Source organism: Pseudophryne corroboree, chromosome 5, assembly GCF_028390025.1.
Source record: "Pseudophryne corroboree isolate aPseCor3 chromosome 5, aPseCor3.hap2, whole genome shotgun sequence".
NCBI classification, from domain to species: domain Eukaryota; kingdom Metazoa; phylum Chordata; class Amphibia; order Anura; family Myobatrachidae; genus Pseudophryne; species Pseudophryne corroboree.
The window spans coordinates 316,452,282-316,469,521 of record NC_086448.1 but is presented as its reverse complement, the minus strand read 5'-3'; the positions used below and the strand labels follow the sequence as shown (position 1 = coordinate 316,469,521).

Here is a 17,240-nt window from a genome sequence, read left to right as displayed (position 1 = left end):
GGTTGATAAAGAGATAGTATACTCGTAACTAGTATGTATGTATAAAGAAAGAAAAAAAAACCACGGTTAGGTGGTATATACAATTATGGACGGGCTGCCGAGTGCCGACACAGAGGTAGCCACAGCCGTGAACTACCGCACTGTACTGTGTCTGCTGCTAATATAGACTGGTTGATAAAGAGATAGTATACTCGTAACTAGTATGTATGTATAAAGAAAGAAAAAAAAACCACGGTTAGGTGGTATATACAATTATGGACGGGCTGCCGAGTGCCGACACAGAGGTAGCCACAGCCGTGAACTACCGCACTGTACTGTGTCTGCTGCTAATATAGACTGGTTGATAAAGAGATAGTATACTCGTAACTAGTATGTATGTATAAAGAAAGAAAAAAAAACCACGGTTAGGTGGTATATACAATTATGGACGGGCTGCCGAGTGCCGACACAGAGGTAGCCACAGCCGTGAACTACCGCACTGTACTGTGTCTGCTGCTAATATATAGACTGGTTGATAAAGAGATAGTATACTCGTAACTAGTATGTATGTATAAAGAAAGAAAAAAAAACCACGGTTAGGTGGTATATACAATTATGGACGGGCTGCCGAGTGCCGACACAGAGGTAGCCACAGCCGTGAACTACCGCACTGTACTGTGTCTGCTGCTAATATAGACTGGTTGATAAAGAGATAGTATACTCGTAACTAGTATGTATGTGTAAAGAAAGAAAAAAAAACCACGGTTAGGTGGTATATACAATTATGGACGGGCTGCCGAGTGCCGACACAGAGGTAGCCACAGCCGTGAACTACCGCACTGTACTGTGTCTGCTGCTAATATATAGACTGGTTGATAAAGAGATAGTATACTACTAATATTATATATACTGGTGGTCAGGTCACTGGTCACTAGTCACACTGGCAGTGGCACTCCTGCAGCAAAAGTGTGCACTGTTTAATTTTAATATAATATTATGTACTCCTGGCTCCTGCTATAACCTATAACTGGCACTGCAGTAGTGCTCCCCAGTCTCCCCCACAATTATAAGCTGTGTGAGCTGAGCAGTCAGACAGATATATAATATATATAGATGATGCAGCACACTGGCCTGAGCCTGAGCAGTGCACACAGATATGGTATGTGACTGACTGAGTCACTGTGTGTATCGCTTTTTTCAGGCAGAGAACGGATATATTAAATAAACTGCACTGTGTGTCTGGTGGTCACTCACTATATAATATATTATGTACTCCTGGCTCCTGCTATAACCTATAACTGGCACTGCAGTAGTGCTCCCCAGTCTCCCCCACAATTATAAGCTGTGTGAGCTGAGCAGTCAGACAGATATATATAATATTATATATAGATAATAGATGATGCAGCACACTGGCCTGAGCCTGAGCAGTGCACACAGATATGGTATGTGACTGAGTCACTGTGTGCTGTGTATCGCTTTTTTCAGGCAGAGAACGGATTATAAATAAAACTGGTGGTCACTGGTCACTATCAGCAAAACTCTGCACTGTACTGAGTACTCCTAATGCTCCCCAAAATTAGTAAATCAAGTGTCTCTCTAATCTATTCTAAACGGAGAGGACGCCAGCCACGTCCTCTCCCTATCAATCTCAATGCACGTGTGAAAATGGCGGCGACGCGCGGCTCCTTATATAGAATCCGAGTCTCGCGATAGAATCCGAGCCTCGCGAGAATCCGACAGCGTCATGATGACGTTCGGGCGCGCTCGGGTTAACCGAGCAAGGCGGGAAGATCCGAGTCGCTCGGACCCGTGAAAAAAAACATGAAGTTCTGGCGGGTTCGGATTCAGAGAAACCGAACCCGCTCATCTCTAATAGAATGTAGATGGATAGTATACTTAATGACGACACAGAGGTAGGTACAGCAGTGGCCTTCTGTACTGCTATTATATATATAGTATACTGGTGGTCACTGTGTCAGCAAACTGCAAAACTAAAATGCACCACAGGTATAGAATGTAGATGGATAGTATACTTAATGACGACACAGAGGTAGGTACAGCAGTGGCCTTCCATACTGCTATTATATATAGTATACTGGTGGTCACTGTGTCAGCAAACTGCAAAACTAAAATGCACCACAGGTATAGAATGTAGATGGATAGTATACTTAATGACGACACAGAGGTAGGTACAGCAGTGGCCTTCCGTTCTGCTATATATAGTATACTGGTGGTCACTGTGTCAGCAAACTGCAAAACTAAAATGCACCATAGGTATAGAATGTAGATGGATAGTATACTTAATGACGACACAGAGGTAGGTACAGCAGTGGCCTTCCATACTGCTATTATATATAGTATACTGGTGGTCACTGTGTCAGCAAACTGCAAAACTAAAATGCACCACAGGTATAGAATGTAGATGGATAGTATACTTAATGACGACACAGAGGTAGGTACAGCAGTGGCCTTCCGTACTGCTATTATATATAGTATACTGGTGGTCACTGTGTCAGCAAACTGCAAAACTAAAATGCACCACAGGTATAGAATGTAGATGGATAGTATACTTAATGACGACACAGAGGTAGGTACAGCAGTGGCCTTCCGTACTGCTATATATAGTATACTGGTGGTCACTGTGTCAGCAAACTGCAAAACTAAAATGCACCACAGGTATAGAATGTAGAAGGATAGTATACTTAATGACGACACAGAGGTAGGTACAGCAGTGGCCTTCCGTACTGCTATTATATATAGTATACTGGTGGTCACTGTGTCAGCAAACTGCAAAACTAAAATGCACCACAGGTATAGAATGTAGATGGATAGTATACTTAATGACGACACAGAGGTAGGTACAGCAGTGGCCTTCCGTACTGCTATATATAGTATACTGGTGGTCACTGTGTCAGCAAACTGCAAAACTAAAATGCACCACAGGTATAGAATGTAGATGGATAGTATACTTAATGACGACACAGAGGTAGGTACAGCAGTGGCCTTCCGTACTGCTATATATAGTATACTGGTGGTCACTGTGTCAGCAAACTGCAAAACTAAAATGCACCACAGGTATAGAATGTAGATGGATAGTATACTTAATGACGACACAGAGGTAGGTACAGCAGTGGCCTTCCGTACCGTACTGCTATTATATATAGTATACTGGTGGTCACTGTGTCAGCAAACTGCAAAACTAAAATGCACCACAGGTATAGAATGTAGATGGATAGTATACTTAATGACGACACAGAGGTAGGTACAGCAGTGGCCTACTGTACCGTAATGCTATATATTATATACTGGTGGTCACTGGTCAGCAAAACTCTGCACTGTACTCCTCCTATATAATATTATACTGGTGGTCCCCAGTCCCCACAATAAAGCAGCACACTGAGCACAGATATGGAGTGTTTTTCAGGCAGACAACGTATACTGGTGGTCACTGTCAGCAAAACTCTGCACTGTACTCCTGCTATATATACAGCTGCTCCCCAGTCCCCACAATTAAGCAGTGTGAGCACAGATATATGCAGCACACAGCACAGATATGGAGCGTTTTTTTCAGGCAGAGAACGGATAACTGGTGGTCACTGATCAGCAAAACTCTACACTGTACTCCTCCTATATTATACAGCTGCTCCCCAGCCCTCCCCACAATTAAGCAATAGTGCACAGCACAATCAAGTTCAACAATAACGGAGAGGACGCCAGCCACGTCCTCTCCCTAACATTTCCAATGCACGAGTGAAAATGGCGGTGACGCGCGGCTGCTTATATAGAATCCGAATCTCGCGAGAATCCGACAGCGGGATGATGACGTTCGGGCACGCTCGGGTTACCCGAGCCATACGGGAGAATCCGAGTATGGCTCGGACCCGTGTAAAAAGGGTGAAGTTCAGGGGGGTTCGGTTTCCGAGAAACCGAACCCGCTCATCACTACTTTGGATGATCAGCACTATAAATAAAAAGGAACACAAAACATAAGGGGTCATTCCGAGTTGATCGCTTGCTAGCAGCCGTGCAAACGCATAGTCACCGCCCACGGGGGAGTGTATTTTTGCTTTGCAGGAGTGAGGAGTGCGAACGCCTGTGCAGCCTAGCGCTTGCAAACACATTTTGTGCAAAACAAGACCAGCCCTGTAGTTACTTATCCTGTGCGATGATTGCTGCGACGAGTGACACGGTAATGACATCAGACACCCGCCCTGCAAATGCCCGTCCGCGCCTGGGTTTTTCCAAACACTCCCAGAAAACGGTCAGTTGCCACCCATAAACGCCCTCTTTCTGTCAATCCCCTTGTGTTCGGCTGTGCGATTGGAATCGTCGCTAGAACCAGTGCAAAACCACAATGGACTACGTACCGGTATAAAGCGCGTGCGCATTGCGGTGCATACGCATGCGCAGATTAGCTGTTTTTTTCACTGATCGCTACGCAGCGAACAACGGCAGTTAGCGATCAACTCGGAATGACCCCCACAGTGCAATCCTGTTGATAATAAAGATTCATTTTTATTTGTTACTGGTCCCACTCACATGAAGGAACAAGCAGAATTGCATGTAGCAATCAAAACTCTGGATATGCACGATTCGACTTCATAAATATGTTGTACACATATTTTTTCTCCATCAGGCACTTGAAATATAAAATAATAATAGTGTAGTAACAGTACCGTCTGTGAATATAGGCCTTCATTCCGAGTTCTTCGCTCGCTGCCGTTTTTCGCAGCGCAGCGATCAGGTGGAAAATGCGCATGCGCATGGTACGCAGCGCGCATGCGCTAAGTACTTTTACATAAAACTTAGTAGCTTTATTGAAGCTCGAGCAACGATTTTCCGTCGCTCGAGTGTTCGTTGTTTGATTGACAGGAAGTGGGTGTTTCTGGGCGGCAACTCAGCGTTTTCAGGGAGTGTGCTAAAAAACGCAGGCGTGCCAGGGTAAAAACGCAGGAGTGGCTGGAGAAACGGGGGAGTGGCTGGCCGAACGCAGGGCGTGTTTGTGATGTCAAACCAGGAACCAAACAGTCTGAAGTGATCGCAATCTAGGAGTAGGTCTGGAGCTACTCAGAAACTGCAGGTAAATATTTAGTAGCAGAACTGCTAACCTTTAGTTCGCAATTCTGCTAAGCTAAGATACACTCCCAGAGGGCGGCGGCCTAGCGTGTGCAATGCTGCTAAAAGCAGCTAGCGAGCGAACAACTCGGAATGAGGGCTATAGTTAAGAATTTTAATAAAAGACACACTCACAAACACATATAAATAAATAAATAAATAACAAAGATGTGTTGAAGAAACATCTGAGGAGCAAGATCCCGCAACTCGTAATTCAGGAGTATAGTCACCAAAAGTCCCGCTTACTCAGGTATACCCCAGGTTACTTAGAACAGCACACACAGTCCCCTGCTTAGCAGGAGACTGGGGCCCTCATTCCGAGTTGAACGCTAGCTGCTTTCGTTCGCAGCACGGTCATAAGGCAAAAATCAGGCATTTCTGCGCATGCGTATGGGCTGCAGTGCGCACGCGCGAAGTTCTTTCACACAAAACTATGCAGTTTTTCACAAGGTCTAGCGGCGCTTTTCAGTCGCACGGCTGATCGGCGAGTGATTGACAGGAAAGGGGCGTTTCTGGGAGGTAACTGGCCGTTTTCCGGGAGTGTGCTAAAAAACGCAGGCGTGTCAGGTAAAAATGCAGGCGTGCCTGGGGAGACGGGGGAGTGGCTGGCCGAACGCAGGTCGTGTATGTGACGTCAAAACAGGAACTAAACTGTCTGCAGTGATCGCAAGGTAGGAGTAGGTTTGGAGCTACTCAGAAACGGCATGAAAAATTTTTGGAGCAGTTCTGCTAATCTTTCGTTCGCACTTCTGCTAAGCTAAGGTACACTCCCAGAAGGCGGCGGCCTAGCGTTTGCACTGCTGCTAAAAGCAGCTAGCGAGCGATCAACTCGGAATGAGGGCCTGTGTGTGCTTAGCAGGGGACTGTGTGTGCTGTTCTAAGGACCAGGGAGCCAGAGATCTTGCGGGATCTTGCTCCCCAGATGTTTCTTCAGCACATCTTTGTTATATGCCAATTTTAATCAGTGTTTATGAAGTGGAATTGTGCATATCCAGAGTTTTGATTGCTACATGCAATTTTGCTTGTTCCTTCATGTGAGTGGGACCAGTAACAAATAAAAATTCATCTTTATTATCAACAGGATTGCACTATGTTTTGTCTTCCTTTTTATTTATAGTGCTGATCATCCAAAGGAAAATCTATGACAACCTATTTGAAATTTTGAAGTATTTGGTACATCATTATCGTGTAAGCAATTTTATTATCACTGAATGTGTAAAGTGGCGCCACTTGGTTTCACTATTTCTTTATACACAGCACCTACTAGGTGATTCATCATGCCCTGCGTGCGATGTTCACGCCGTCACAAGGGCTATGGTTAACCATTGCACGCCCTTTGGCCGTGCAATATTTAACCACTCACAAATTTCTGATTGGAGCTAATACTCCATATAATAGAAATATTGCACGCCCCAAGGGTGTGCAAGGGTTGCAACAGTGTGAAGAGCGTCCGTAGGGCGCGATGAATAACCTAGTACAATATATGTGCTCTGCTGCACCTTCATTGATGTCATTTATTGCACCTCCTGCATATTTTATCCATTTTATCTGACCGTGTATTCCCAACATAACTAGTACTGTAAATAGATGATTGGGTATGAACTTGTATATACTTGCCTATCAGATAGGAGCATTTCAGGAGCATCAACATTTTTACCAGTCTGCACGCCAGGGTCCTCAGTCACATCCTGCCCAATTTATCTATTCTAAAACTATGAATTAATGATCATGAAATATAAAGGCAGTGCTGAAACTGCACCTTATGGTTTTGCTACCACACTTAATACAGGTTGAGTATCCCTTATCCAAAATGCTTGGGACCAGAGGTATTTTGGATATTGGATTTTTCCGTATTTTGGAATAATTGCATACCATAATGAGATATCATGGTGATGGGACCTAAATCTAAGCACAGAATGCATTTATGTTACATATACACCTTATACACACAGCCTGAAGGTCCTTTTAGCCAATATTTTTTGTAACTTTGTGCATTAAACAAAGTGTGTCTACATTCACACAATTCATTTATGTTTCATATACACCTTATACACACAGCCTGAAGGTCATTTAATACAATATTTTTTAATAATTTTGTGTATTAAACAAAGTTTGTGCACATTGAGCCATCAAAAAACAAAGGTTTCACTATCTCACTCTCAGTCAAAAAAGTCCGTATTTCGGAATATTCCGTATTTCGGAATATTTGGATATGGGATACTCAACCTGTACTATTATCAATTGTTAAAGGCAGATTATTATAGAATCACCAGAAAAACCTGTATAACTGTTACAAAAACCATAAGGAGTATGTAACACTTTACATTTAGGTTGTGTATACTAATAATTTAATTATATGTTTGCAAGATGTTGGTTGAAAATTAAAAATAATGAATAATGTGTCTGTTAGGATTCCACTTGTGTTTCTGAATCCAGAAAGTCCGCTCCTGGGGCTGTGGCCCAAAAGACCACTCCTGGGTCTGTAGCCCAAAAGTCTCCCTCTGGGTCTGTGACCCAGAAGTGCTCTCCTGGGGCTGTGGCCCAAAGTCCTTTCCAGGAGCTGTGGCCCAATAGTCCTCTCAAGGAGCTATGGCCCAAAAGTCCCCTCCGTGGGATGTGGCCCAAAAGTCCTTTCCAGGAGCTGAGGCTCAAAAGTCCTTTCCAGGAGTTGTGGCACAAAAGTCCTTTCCAGGAGGTGTGGCTCAAAAGTCCTTTCCAGGAGGTGTAGCTCAAAAGTCCTTTCCAGGAGGTGTGGCACAAAAGTCCTTTCCAGGAGGTGTGGCTCAAAAGTCCCCTCCTGGGGCTGTGGCCCAAAAGTCCCCTCCTGGGGCTGTGGCCCAAAAGTCCCCTCCTGGGGCTGTGGCCCAAAAGTCCACTCCTGGGGCTGTGGCCCAAAATCCACTCCTGGGGCTGCGGCCCAAAATCCACTCCTGGGGCTGTGGCCCAAATTAGCTCCTGGGACTGTGGCCTCTGAACCCCCTCTTGGGGCTGTGGCCTCTGAACTCCATCCTGGGGCTATGGCCTCTAAAACCCCTCCTGGAGCTGTGGTCTGGCAGTCCCCTACTGAGGCTTTGGCCCAAGAAACCCCTCATGGTGCTGTGGCCTGAAAGTCCTCTCTTGGAGCTGTGGCCTGAGAGTCACCTACTGAAGCTGGAACCACCTCCTTGGGCAGACATCTTGAAGCAACCTTAAACATTCTCCTGGTCTGCAATGGAGTCCAACTGTAGTCAGTGGTGTGGTCACATGATTAATTTCCTCAGCTTTTTGTCTGTCAGGCCATTCACTTTCATAATGTTTGTCAGATGTTTCATGTATTGTCCTCGATTTTTTAGGAACTGAGGAATTCTAGCATTGGGAAATACAGCAAACTGCTTCAAACGGTACATATCTTCATAGGACACCTTGAAAAAATAACAAAATACTTTTATTAGATAAATATAAGCCTTAAAATGAAGTGGCTATACAATTCACCTACTTTGGCATTTTTCACATTTATTTTCTTATATTATGGAATTAAAATGGATTTTCTCTTGGATTTTACTCACTAAAACAAATAAATCTGTCATATAAAGAAGAAAAAAAAAGGTTACATTGCCGGCAGTCAGGATACCGGCGGTCAGGATACTGACGCCGAAATCCCGACCACTGACAATGCCTACAGTCGGAATCCCGGCTAACGGGCTATTCCCACTCGTGGGTGTCCATAGAGTGGGAATAGAACTTGTGGCGAGCCACAGAGCCCGCAAAGGGCTTCTTTGCACTTGCCCCCATGCCAGCATTCTGGCTGCTAGAATCCCGGCGTGGTATGCTGACCGCCACGATCCCAGCCGCCGGCATACCATACCCAATGAGGTATACAATGGTGTTATATATAAACGTCAGTTGGATGCTCTATTTATTTTGCTGTGCTCATTAGGATCCTCAATGTACTCTATACCAGTCACTGGGATGCTCACTATACTGCAATGTATTTTCTGTCAGTCAGTGGAATACTCAATGTACTGTACTGGAAGGTTGTCTGTCCTGTTTCATGGTCACTGGGATGTCCTCTTATACATGGTGGTCACTGGGATGTCCTCTTCTGTAGAGGGGCATTATAAAGTTCTCTTTGTTGTATGGTTGTCATTTGGATCCTCTGTGTATTGTTATGTTATCATTGGGAAGTTCTCTATTGCGTTTTTCCAACCACTCCCTGAACACGGTCAGTTGACACCCATTAATGCCTTCTTCCTGTCAATCTTCTTGCGATCGGCTGTGCGAATGGATTCTTCGTTACATCCATCGCCCAGCACTGATCCGCTTTGTACCCGTACGACACGCCTGCGCATTTGCGGTGCATACGCATGCGCAGTTTTGCCGAGTTTTAACCTGATCGCAGTGCTTAAAAAAATAGCTAGCATGCGATCAGGTCGGAATTACCCCCAAGGTTTCCAACAACAGATACTGTTCATGTATAATGTTATCAGCACACACAGTATCTATCAGTAGGCATCTTTGCAAAACAGGGAGTTCCATACTTAAGTTTGTTACTGGGCAGCTGCAGCTTCCATCCAATACATTTTATTAACAAACAATAATGCTGCCCTCCATACAGGGCGAGCTTGAGGGCCATTCGAGCCGTGCAGCTGCATAGTGGCACCACCCCACAGGGTGAGCAATGCAGCTACCTCCACCAGGACCGCCAGCTAAAGCACATGGGACCGTCGCCAGTGACGTCACTGTCAGTGGGTAACTGTGTGTTCATATATCTATCTATTTATGTCCTCAAAAACAGCTTTCCAAATGCCATTACAGTCCAGATTCTAAGGATATCCCATGTTTGAGTCCAGACGGTTAAATTAAATTGACTGAGGTACTAATTAAGTGACCTGTGCTCAAGCATGGATATCCTTAAAATCTGGACTGTAATAGTGGTTCTGGAAGCTCTGCTCTAAATAATCCCTCCGGCCACAGGCATGCCTGGAGTCACTGCACCCATTCTTTTTCACACTTCCCCTCCGGAGTTCCACGGCGCTGCAGCAGCGCTGCAGAAATCACTGGGGAAATGGCACAGTGCCATTATCCTGGTGTTTTGCGCATGTGTAGTAGGAAAAATCACTGGGAAAATGTCCTTCATGCCATTTTCCCGGATATCTGCGCATGCCCTCTAGACTCTGGCATCCTAGTGCCCAGAGTAACAGTGCTGCCGACTAGAGAGGAGGGAGCCCAGACGGATCCTGCACATGGGCCTCATCCTTTCTAGAAACGCCCCTGACTGGAGTGTCAGTGGACAGTGAGCCTAAGCAGAAGCAGGGAAGAGAGATAGTTATGGTGTACAGAAAGGAGTTATGTCTATCATACTTTAGACTGGACATTCAGTGGTGTAGGTAAGTAACCCAAGGCAAGGGCATGAGGTTGCTCTGGTATAGCATATAAGGACACGAGAGAACCCTAAGCTGATTGGCATGAAGGGGACTTTGAGGCATATAAAGGGTGATATGTGTTGTTGTTTTTTCTTCTGTGGGGCCAAATGTGTTTTTTTCCTGTGGGGTCCAATGTGTGGTTTTTATTAAGGGGGGTACCCACGGAGAGATCCGTGCTTAAATTCTGAGCAATCTGACTAGATTGCTTAGAAAATAAGCATGGATCTCTCCGTTTGTAGGGTGCCAGCGACAGCGGTGCGCGGTCCCGCGTGACGCTATCGCTGACTCTAGATTTGGTGCAGAGTGCTGAGCGTGGAGAGAGATGTGTGCTGAGCGGTCTGTGCTAGATCGCTTAGCACACATGTCCCCCCAATGTGTACGGGGCTTAACTGTGTGTATAAGTGTGAGTGGGGGAGATTGGGGTGGGTGTAGGTGGCAGGGTTCTCCAGAAAACCTGGGGCCAACCCTGCCTCTATAAAGTCTTGGGGACAGAGATTCTTTGGAAACTTCAATCTTAGGACAGAGATTGTACACTGTGTTACTATACGAGCAATGTTTGACTATAAATTAAATGCAATAATTATTACTTTCATATTACGGTATTTCATTACTGAAAGACATATTGCTCATAAACTATACCTGGCCCATGCACGTTAGCAGGCGGAAATTGATGGTGTCTCTGTGCCTCAAAAGATGTAAAATCCCGTCTAGGTACACCTGATCTTTGCTGCAGCAGCCTGTGAGGATGAAAAGAAGAGATACTAGAATAAGAACTAGTGATGTGCACCGGACATTTTTCGGGTTTTGTGTTTTGGTTTTGGATTCGGTTCCGCGGCCGTGTTTTGGATTCGGACGCGTTTTGGCAAAACCTCCCTGAAAAATTTTTGTCGGATTCGGGTGTGTTTTGGATTCGGGTGTTTTTTTACAAAAAACCCCTCAAAAACAGCTTAAATCATAGAATTTGGGGGTCATTTTGATACCATAGTATTATTAACCTCAATAACCATAATTTCCACTCATTTTCAGTCTATTCTGAACACTGAACACCTCACAATATTATTTTTAGTCCTAAAATTTGCACCAAGGTCGCTGGATGGCTAAGCTAAGCGACACAAGTGGCCGACACAAACACCTGGCCCATCTAGGAGTGGCACTGCAGTGTCAGGCAGGATGGCACTTCAAAAAAATAGTCCCCAAACAGCACATGATGCAAAGAAAAATGAAAGAAAAAAGAGGTGCAAGATGGAATTGTCCTTGGGCCCTCCCACCCACCCTTATGTTGTATAAACAGGACATGCACACTTTAACGAACCCATCATTTCAGCGACAGGGTCTGCAACACGACTGTGACTGAAATGACTGGTTGGTTTGGGCCCCCACCAAAAAAAGAAGCAATCAATCTCTCCTTGCACAAACTGGCTCTACAGAGGCAAGATGTCCACCTCATCATCATCCTCCGATTCCTCACCCCTTTCACTGTGTACATCCCCCTCCTCACAGATTATTAATTCGTCCCCACTGGAATCCACCATCTCAGGGTATACTTTCTGGAGGCAATTGCTGGTGAATGTCTCCACGGAGGAATTGATTATAATTCATTTTGATGAACATCATCTTCCCCACATTTTCTGGAAGTAACCTCGTACGCCGATTGCTGACAAGGTGAGCGGTTGCACTAAACACTCTTTCAGAGTACACACTGGAGGGAGGGCAACTTAGGTAGAATAAAGCCAGTTTGTGCAAGGGCCTCCAAATTGCCTCTTTTTCCTGCCAGTATACGTACGGACTGTCTGACGTGCCTACTTGGATGCGGTCACTCATATAATCCTCCACCATTCTTTCAATGGTGAGAGAATCATATGCAGTGACAGTAGACGACATGTCAGTAATCGTTGGCAGGTCCTTCAGTCTGGACCAGATGTCAGCACTCGCTCCAGACTGCCCTGCATCACCGCCAGCGGGTGGGCTCGGAATTCTTAGCCTTTTCCTCGCACCCCCAGTTGCGGGAGAATGTGAAGGAGGAGATGTTGACGGGTCACGTTCCGCTTGACTCAACAATTTTCTCACCAGCAGGTCTATGAACCTCTGCAGACTTGTGTCTGCCGGAAAGAGAGATACAACGTAGGTTTTAAATCTAGGATCGAGCACGGTGGCCAAAATGTAGTGCTCTGATTTCAACAGATTGACCACCCGTGAATCCTGGTTAAGCGAATTAAGGGCTCCATCCACAAGTCCCACATGCCTAGCGGAATCGCTCTGTTTTAGCTCCTCCTTCAATGTCTCCAGCTTCTTCTGCAAAAGCCTGATGAGGGGAATGACCTAACTCAGGCTGGCAGTGTCTGAACTGACTTCACGTGTGGCAAGTTCAAAGGGTTGCAGAACCTTGCACAAAGTTGAAATCATTCTCCACTGCGCTTGAGTCAGGTGCATTCCCCCTCCTTTGCCTATATCGTGGGCAGATGTATAGGCTTGAATGGCCTTTTGCTGCTCCTCCATCCTCTGAAGCATATAGAGAGTTGAATTCCACCTCGTTACCACCTCTTGCTTCAGATGATGGTAGGGCAGGTTCAGGAATGTTTGGTGGTGCTCCAGTCTTCGGCACGCGGTGGCTGAATGCCGAAAGTGGCCCGCAATTCTTCGGGCCACCGACAGCATCTCTTGCATGCCCCTGTCGTTTTTTAAATAATTCTGCACCACCAAATTCAGTGTATGTGCAAAACATGGGACGTGCTGGAATTTGCCCAGATGTAATGCACGCACAATATTGGTGGCGTTGTCCGATGTCACAAATCCCCAGGAGAGTCCAATTGGGGTAAGCCATTCTGCGATGATGTTCCTCAGTTTCCGTAAGAGGTTGTCAGCTGTGTGCCTCTTCTGGAAAGCGGTGATACAAAGCGTAGCCTGCCTAGGAACGAGTTGGCGTTTGCGAGATGCTGCTACTGGTGCCGCCGCTGCTGTTCTTGCTGCGGGAGGCAATACATCTACCAAGTGGGCTGTCACAGTCATATAGTCCTGAGTCTGCCCTGCTCCACTTGTCCACATGTCCGTGGTTAAGTGGACATTGGGTACAACTGCATTTTTTAGGACACTGGTGACTCTTTTTCTGAGGTCTGTGTACATTTTCGGTATCGCCTGCCTAGAGATATGGTATTTGATGGTATTAGATGGTATTTGGTACCAGGGACACAGTACCTCAATCAAGTCTCTAGTTGCCTCTGAATTAACGGTGGTTCCCGGAACCACGTTTCTCACCGCCCAGGCTGCCAAGGCCTGAGTTATCCGCTTTGCAGCAGGATGACTTCTGTGATATTTCATCTTCCTCGCAAAGGACTGTTGGACAGTCAATTGCTTACTGGAAGTAGTACAAGTGGTCTTCCGACTTCCCCTCTGGGATGACGATCGACTCCCAGCAGCAACAACAGCAGCGCCAGCAGCAGTAGGCGTTACACTCAAGGATGCATCGGAGGAATCCCAGGCAGGAGAGGACTCGTCAGACTTGCCAGTGACATGGCCTGCAGGACTATTGGCTTTCCTGGGTAAGGAGGAAATTGACACTGAGGGAGTTGGTGGTGTGGTTTGCAGGAGCTTGGTTACAAGAGGAAGGGATTTAGTTGTCAGTGGACTCCTTCCACTGTCACCCAAAGTTTTTGAACTTGTCACTGACTTCTGATGAATGCGGTCCAGGTGACGTATAAGGGAGGATGTTCCTATGTGGTTAACGTCCTTACCCCTACTTATTACAGCTTGACAAAGGCAACACACGGCTTGACACCTGTTGTCCGCATTTCTGTTGAAATAATTCCACACCGAAGAGCTGATTTATTTTGTATTTTGACCAGGCATGTCAATGGCCATATTCGTCCCACGGACAACAGGTGTCTCCTGGGGTGCCTGACTTAAACAAACCACCTGACCATCAGAATCCTCCTTGTCAATTTCCTCCTCAGTACCAGCAACACCCATATCCTCATCCTGGTGTACTTCAACAGTGACATTTTCAATTTGACTATCAGGAACTGGATTGCGGGTGCTCCTTCCAGCACTTGCAGGGGGCGTGCAAATGGTGGAAGGCGCAAGCTCTTCCCGTCCAGTGTTGGGAAGGTCAGGCATCGCAACCGACACAATTGGACTCTCCTTGGGGATTTGTGATTTAGAAGAACGCACGGTTCTTTGCTGTGCTTTTGCCAGCTTAAGTCTTTTCATTTTTCTAGCGAGAGGATGAGTGCTTCCATCCTCATGTGAATCTGAACCACAAGCCATGAACATAGGCCAGGGCCTCAGCCGTTCCTTGCCACTCCGTGTCGTTAATGGCATATTGGCAAGTTTACGCTTCTCATCAGACGCTTTCAATTTTGATTTTTGGGTCATTTTACTGAACTTTTGTTTTTTGGATTTTACATGCTCTCTACTATGACATTGGGAATCGGCCTTGGCAGACGACGTTGATGGCATTTCATCGTCTCGGCCATGACTAGTGGCAGCAGCTTCAGCACGAGATGTAAGTGGATCTTGATCTTTCCCTATTTTAACCTCCACATTTTTGTTCTCCATTTTTTAATGTGTGGAATTATATGCCAGTATCAATAGCAATGGCCTACTACTATATATACTGCGCACAACTGAAATGCACCACAGGTATGGATGGATAGTATACTTGACAACACAGAGGTAGGTACAGCAGTTGCCTACTGTACCGTACTGCTATATATTATATACTGGTGGTCAGCAAACTGTGCAAAATTGAAATGCACCACAGGTATGGATGGATAGTATACTTGACGACACAGAGGTAGGTACAGCAGTGGCCTACTGTACCGTACTGCTATATATTATATACTGGTGGTCAGCAAACTGTGCAAAACTGAAATGCACCACAGGTATGGATGGATAGTATACTTGACAACACAGAGGTAGATACAGCAGTGGCCTACTGTACCGTACTGCTATATATTATATACTGGTGGTCAGCAAACTGTGCAAAACTGAAATGCACCACAAATATGGATGGATAGTATACTTGACGACACAGAGGTAGGTACAGCAGTGGCCTACTGTACCGTAATGCTATATATTATATACTGGTGGTCAGCAAACTGTGCAAAACTGAAATGCACCACAGGTATGGATGGATAGTATACTTGACGACACAGAGGTAGGTACAGCAGTGGCCTACTGTACCGTAATGCTATATATTATATACTGGTGGTCAGCAAACTGTGCAAAACTGAAATGCACCACAGGTATGGATGGATAGTATACTTGACGAGACAGAGGTAGGTACAGCAGTGGCCTACTGTACCGTACTGCTATATATTATATACTGGTGGTCAGCAAACTGTGCAAAACTGAAATGCACCACAGGTATGGATGGATAGTATACTTGACTACACAGAGGTAGGTACAGCAGTGGCCTACTGTACCGTACTGCTATATATTATATACTGGTGGTCAGCAAACTGTGCAAAACTGAAATGCACCACAGGTATGGATGGACAGTATACTTGACGACACAGAGGTAGGTACAGCAGTGGCCTACTGTACCGTACTGCTATATATTATATACTGGTGGTCAGCAAACTGTGCAAAACTGAAATGCACCACAGGTATGGATGGATAGTATACTTGACGACACAGAGGTAGGTACAGCAGTGGCCTACTGTACCGTACTGCTATATATTATATACTGGTGGTCAGCAAACTGCAAAACTGAAATGCACCACAGGTATGGATGGATAGTATACTTGACGACACAGAGGTAGATACAGCAGTGGCCTACTGTACCGTACTGCTATATATTATATACTGGTGGTCAGCAAACTGTGCAAAACTGAAATGCACCACAGGTATGGATGGATAGTATACTTGACGACACAGAGGTAGGTACAGCAGTGGCCTACTGTACCGTACTGCTATATATTATATACTGGTGGTCAGCAAACTGTGCAAAACTGAAATGCACCACAGGTATGGATGGATATATACTTGACGACACAGAGGTAGGTACAGCAGTGGCCTTCTGTACCGTACTCCTATATATTATATACTGGTGGTCAGCAAAATTATGCACTGTACTCCTACTATATACTGTCTACAATGCAGCACAGATATGGAGTGTTTTTCAGGCAGACAACGTATACTGGTGGTCACTGGTGACCAAAACTCTGCACTGTACTCCTCCTATATAATATTTTACTGGTGGTCCCCAGTCCCCACAATAAAGCAGCACACTGAGCACAGATATGGAGTGTTTTTCAGGCAGACAACGTATACTGGTGGTCACTGTCAGCAAAACTCTGCACTGTACTCCTGCTATATAATACAGCTGCTCCCCAGTCCCCACAATTAAGCAGTGTGAGCACAGATATATGCAGCACACTGAGCACAGATAAGGAGCATTTTTTTCAGGCAGAGAACGGATAAAATTGGTGGTCACTGATCAGCAAAACTCTGCACTGTACTCCTCCTATATTAATATACAGCTGCTCCCCAGTCCCCACAATTAAGCAATAAGTAAAGCAAGCACACATATTTGCATCAACAATACACGGAGTGTATGGAGTGTTTTTCAGGCAGACAACGTATACTGGTGGTCACTGTCAGCAAAACTCTGCACTGTACTCCTGCTATATAATACAGCTGCTCCCCAGTCCCCACAATTAAGCAGTGTGAGCACAGATATATGCAGCACACTGAGCACAGATATGGAGTGTTTTTCAGGCAGACAACGTATACTGGTGGTCACTG

The 17,240-nt window shown here is 45.5% G+C and overlaps 1 protein-coding gene across 1 annotated transcript in view; it reads right to left on the bottom strand.

Moving 5' to 3' along the window:
• Positions 1 to 7,214: 7,214 nt before the first annotated feature.
• The window catches only part of LOC134929014 (putative tyrosine carboxypeptidase MATCAP2), a 62,490-nt gene continuing 52,464 nt past the window's right edge, over positions 7,215 to 17,240 (bottom strand). Inside the window, exons 6-7 of the mRNA XM_063924886.1 lie at positions 11,136 to 11,233; positions 7,215 to 8,495 (exon numbers count right to left, since the gene is read on the bottom strand). Coding sequence (XP_063780956.1) covers positions 8,334 to 8,495; positions 11,136 to 11,233 — 260 coding nt within the window. The 3' untranslated portion in view covers positions 7,215 to 8,333. The remainder of the gene's footprint in view (positions 8,496 to 11,135; positions 11,234 to 17,240) is intronic.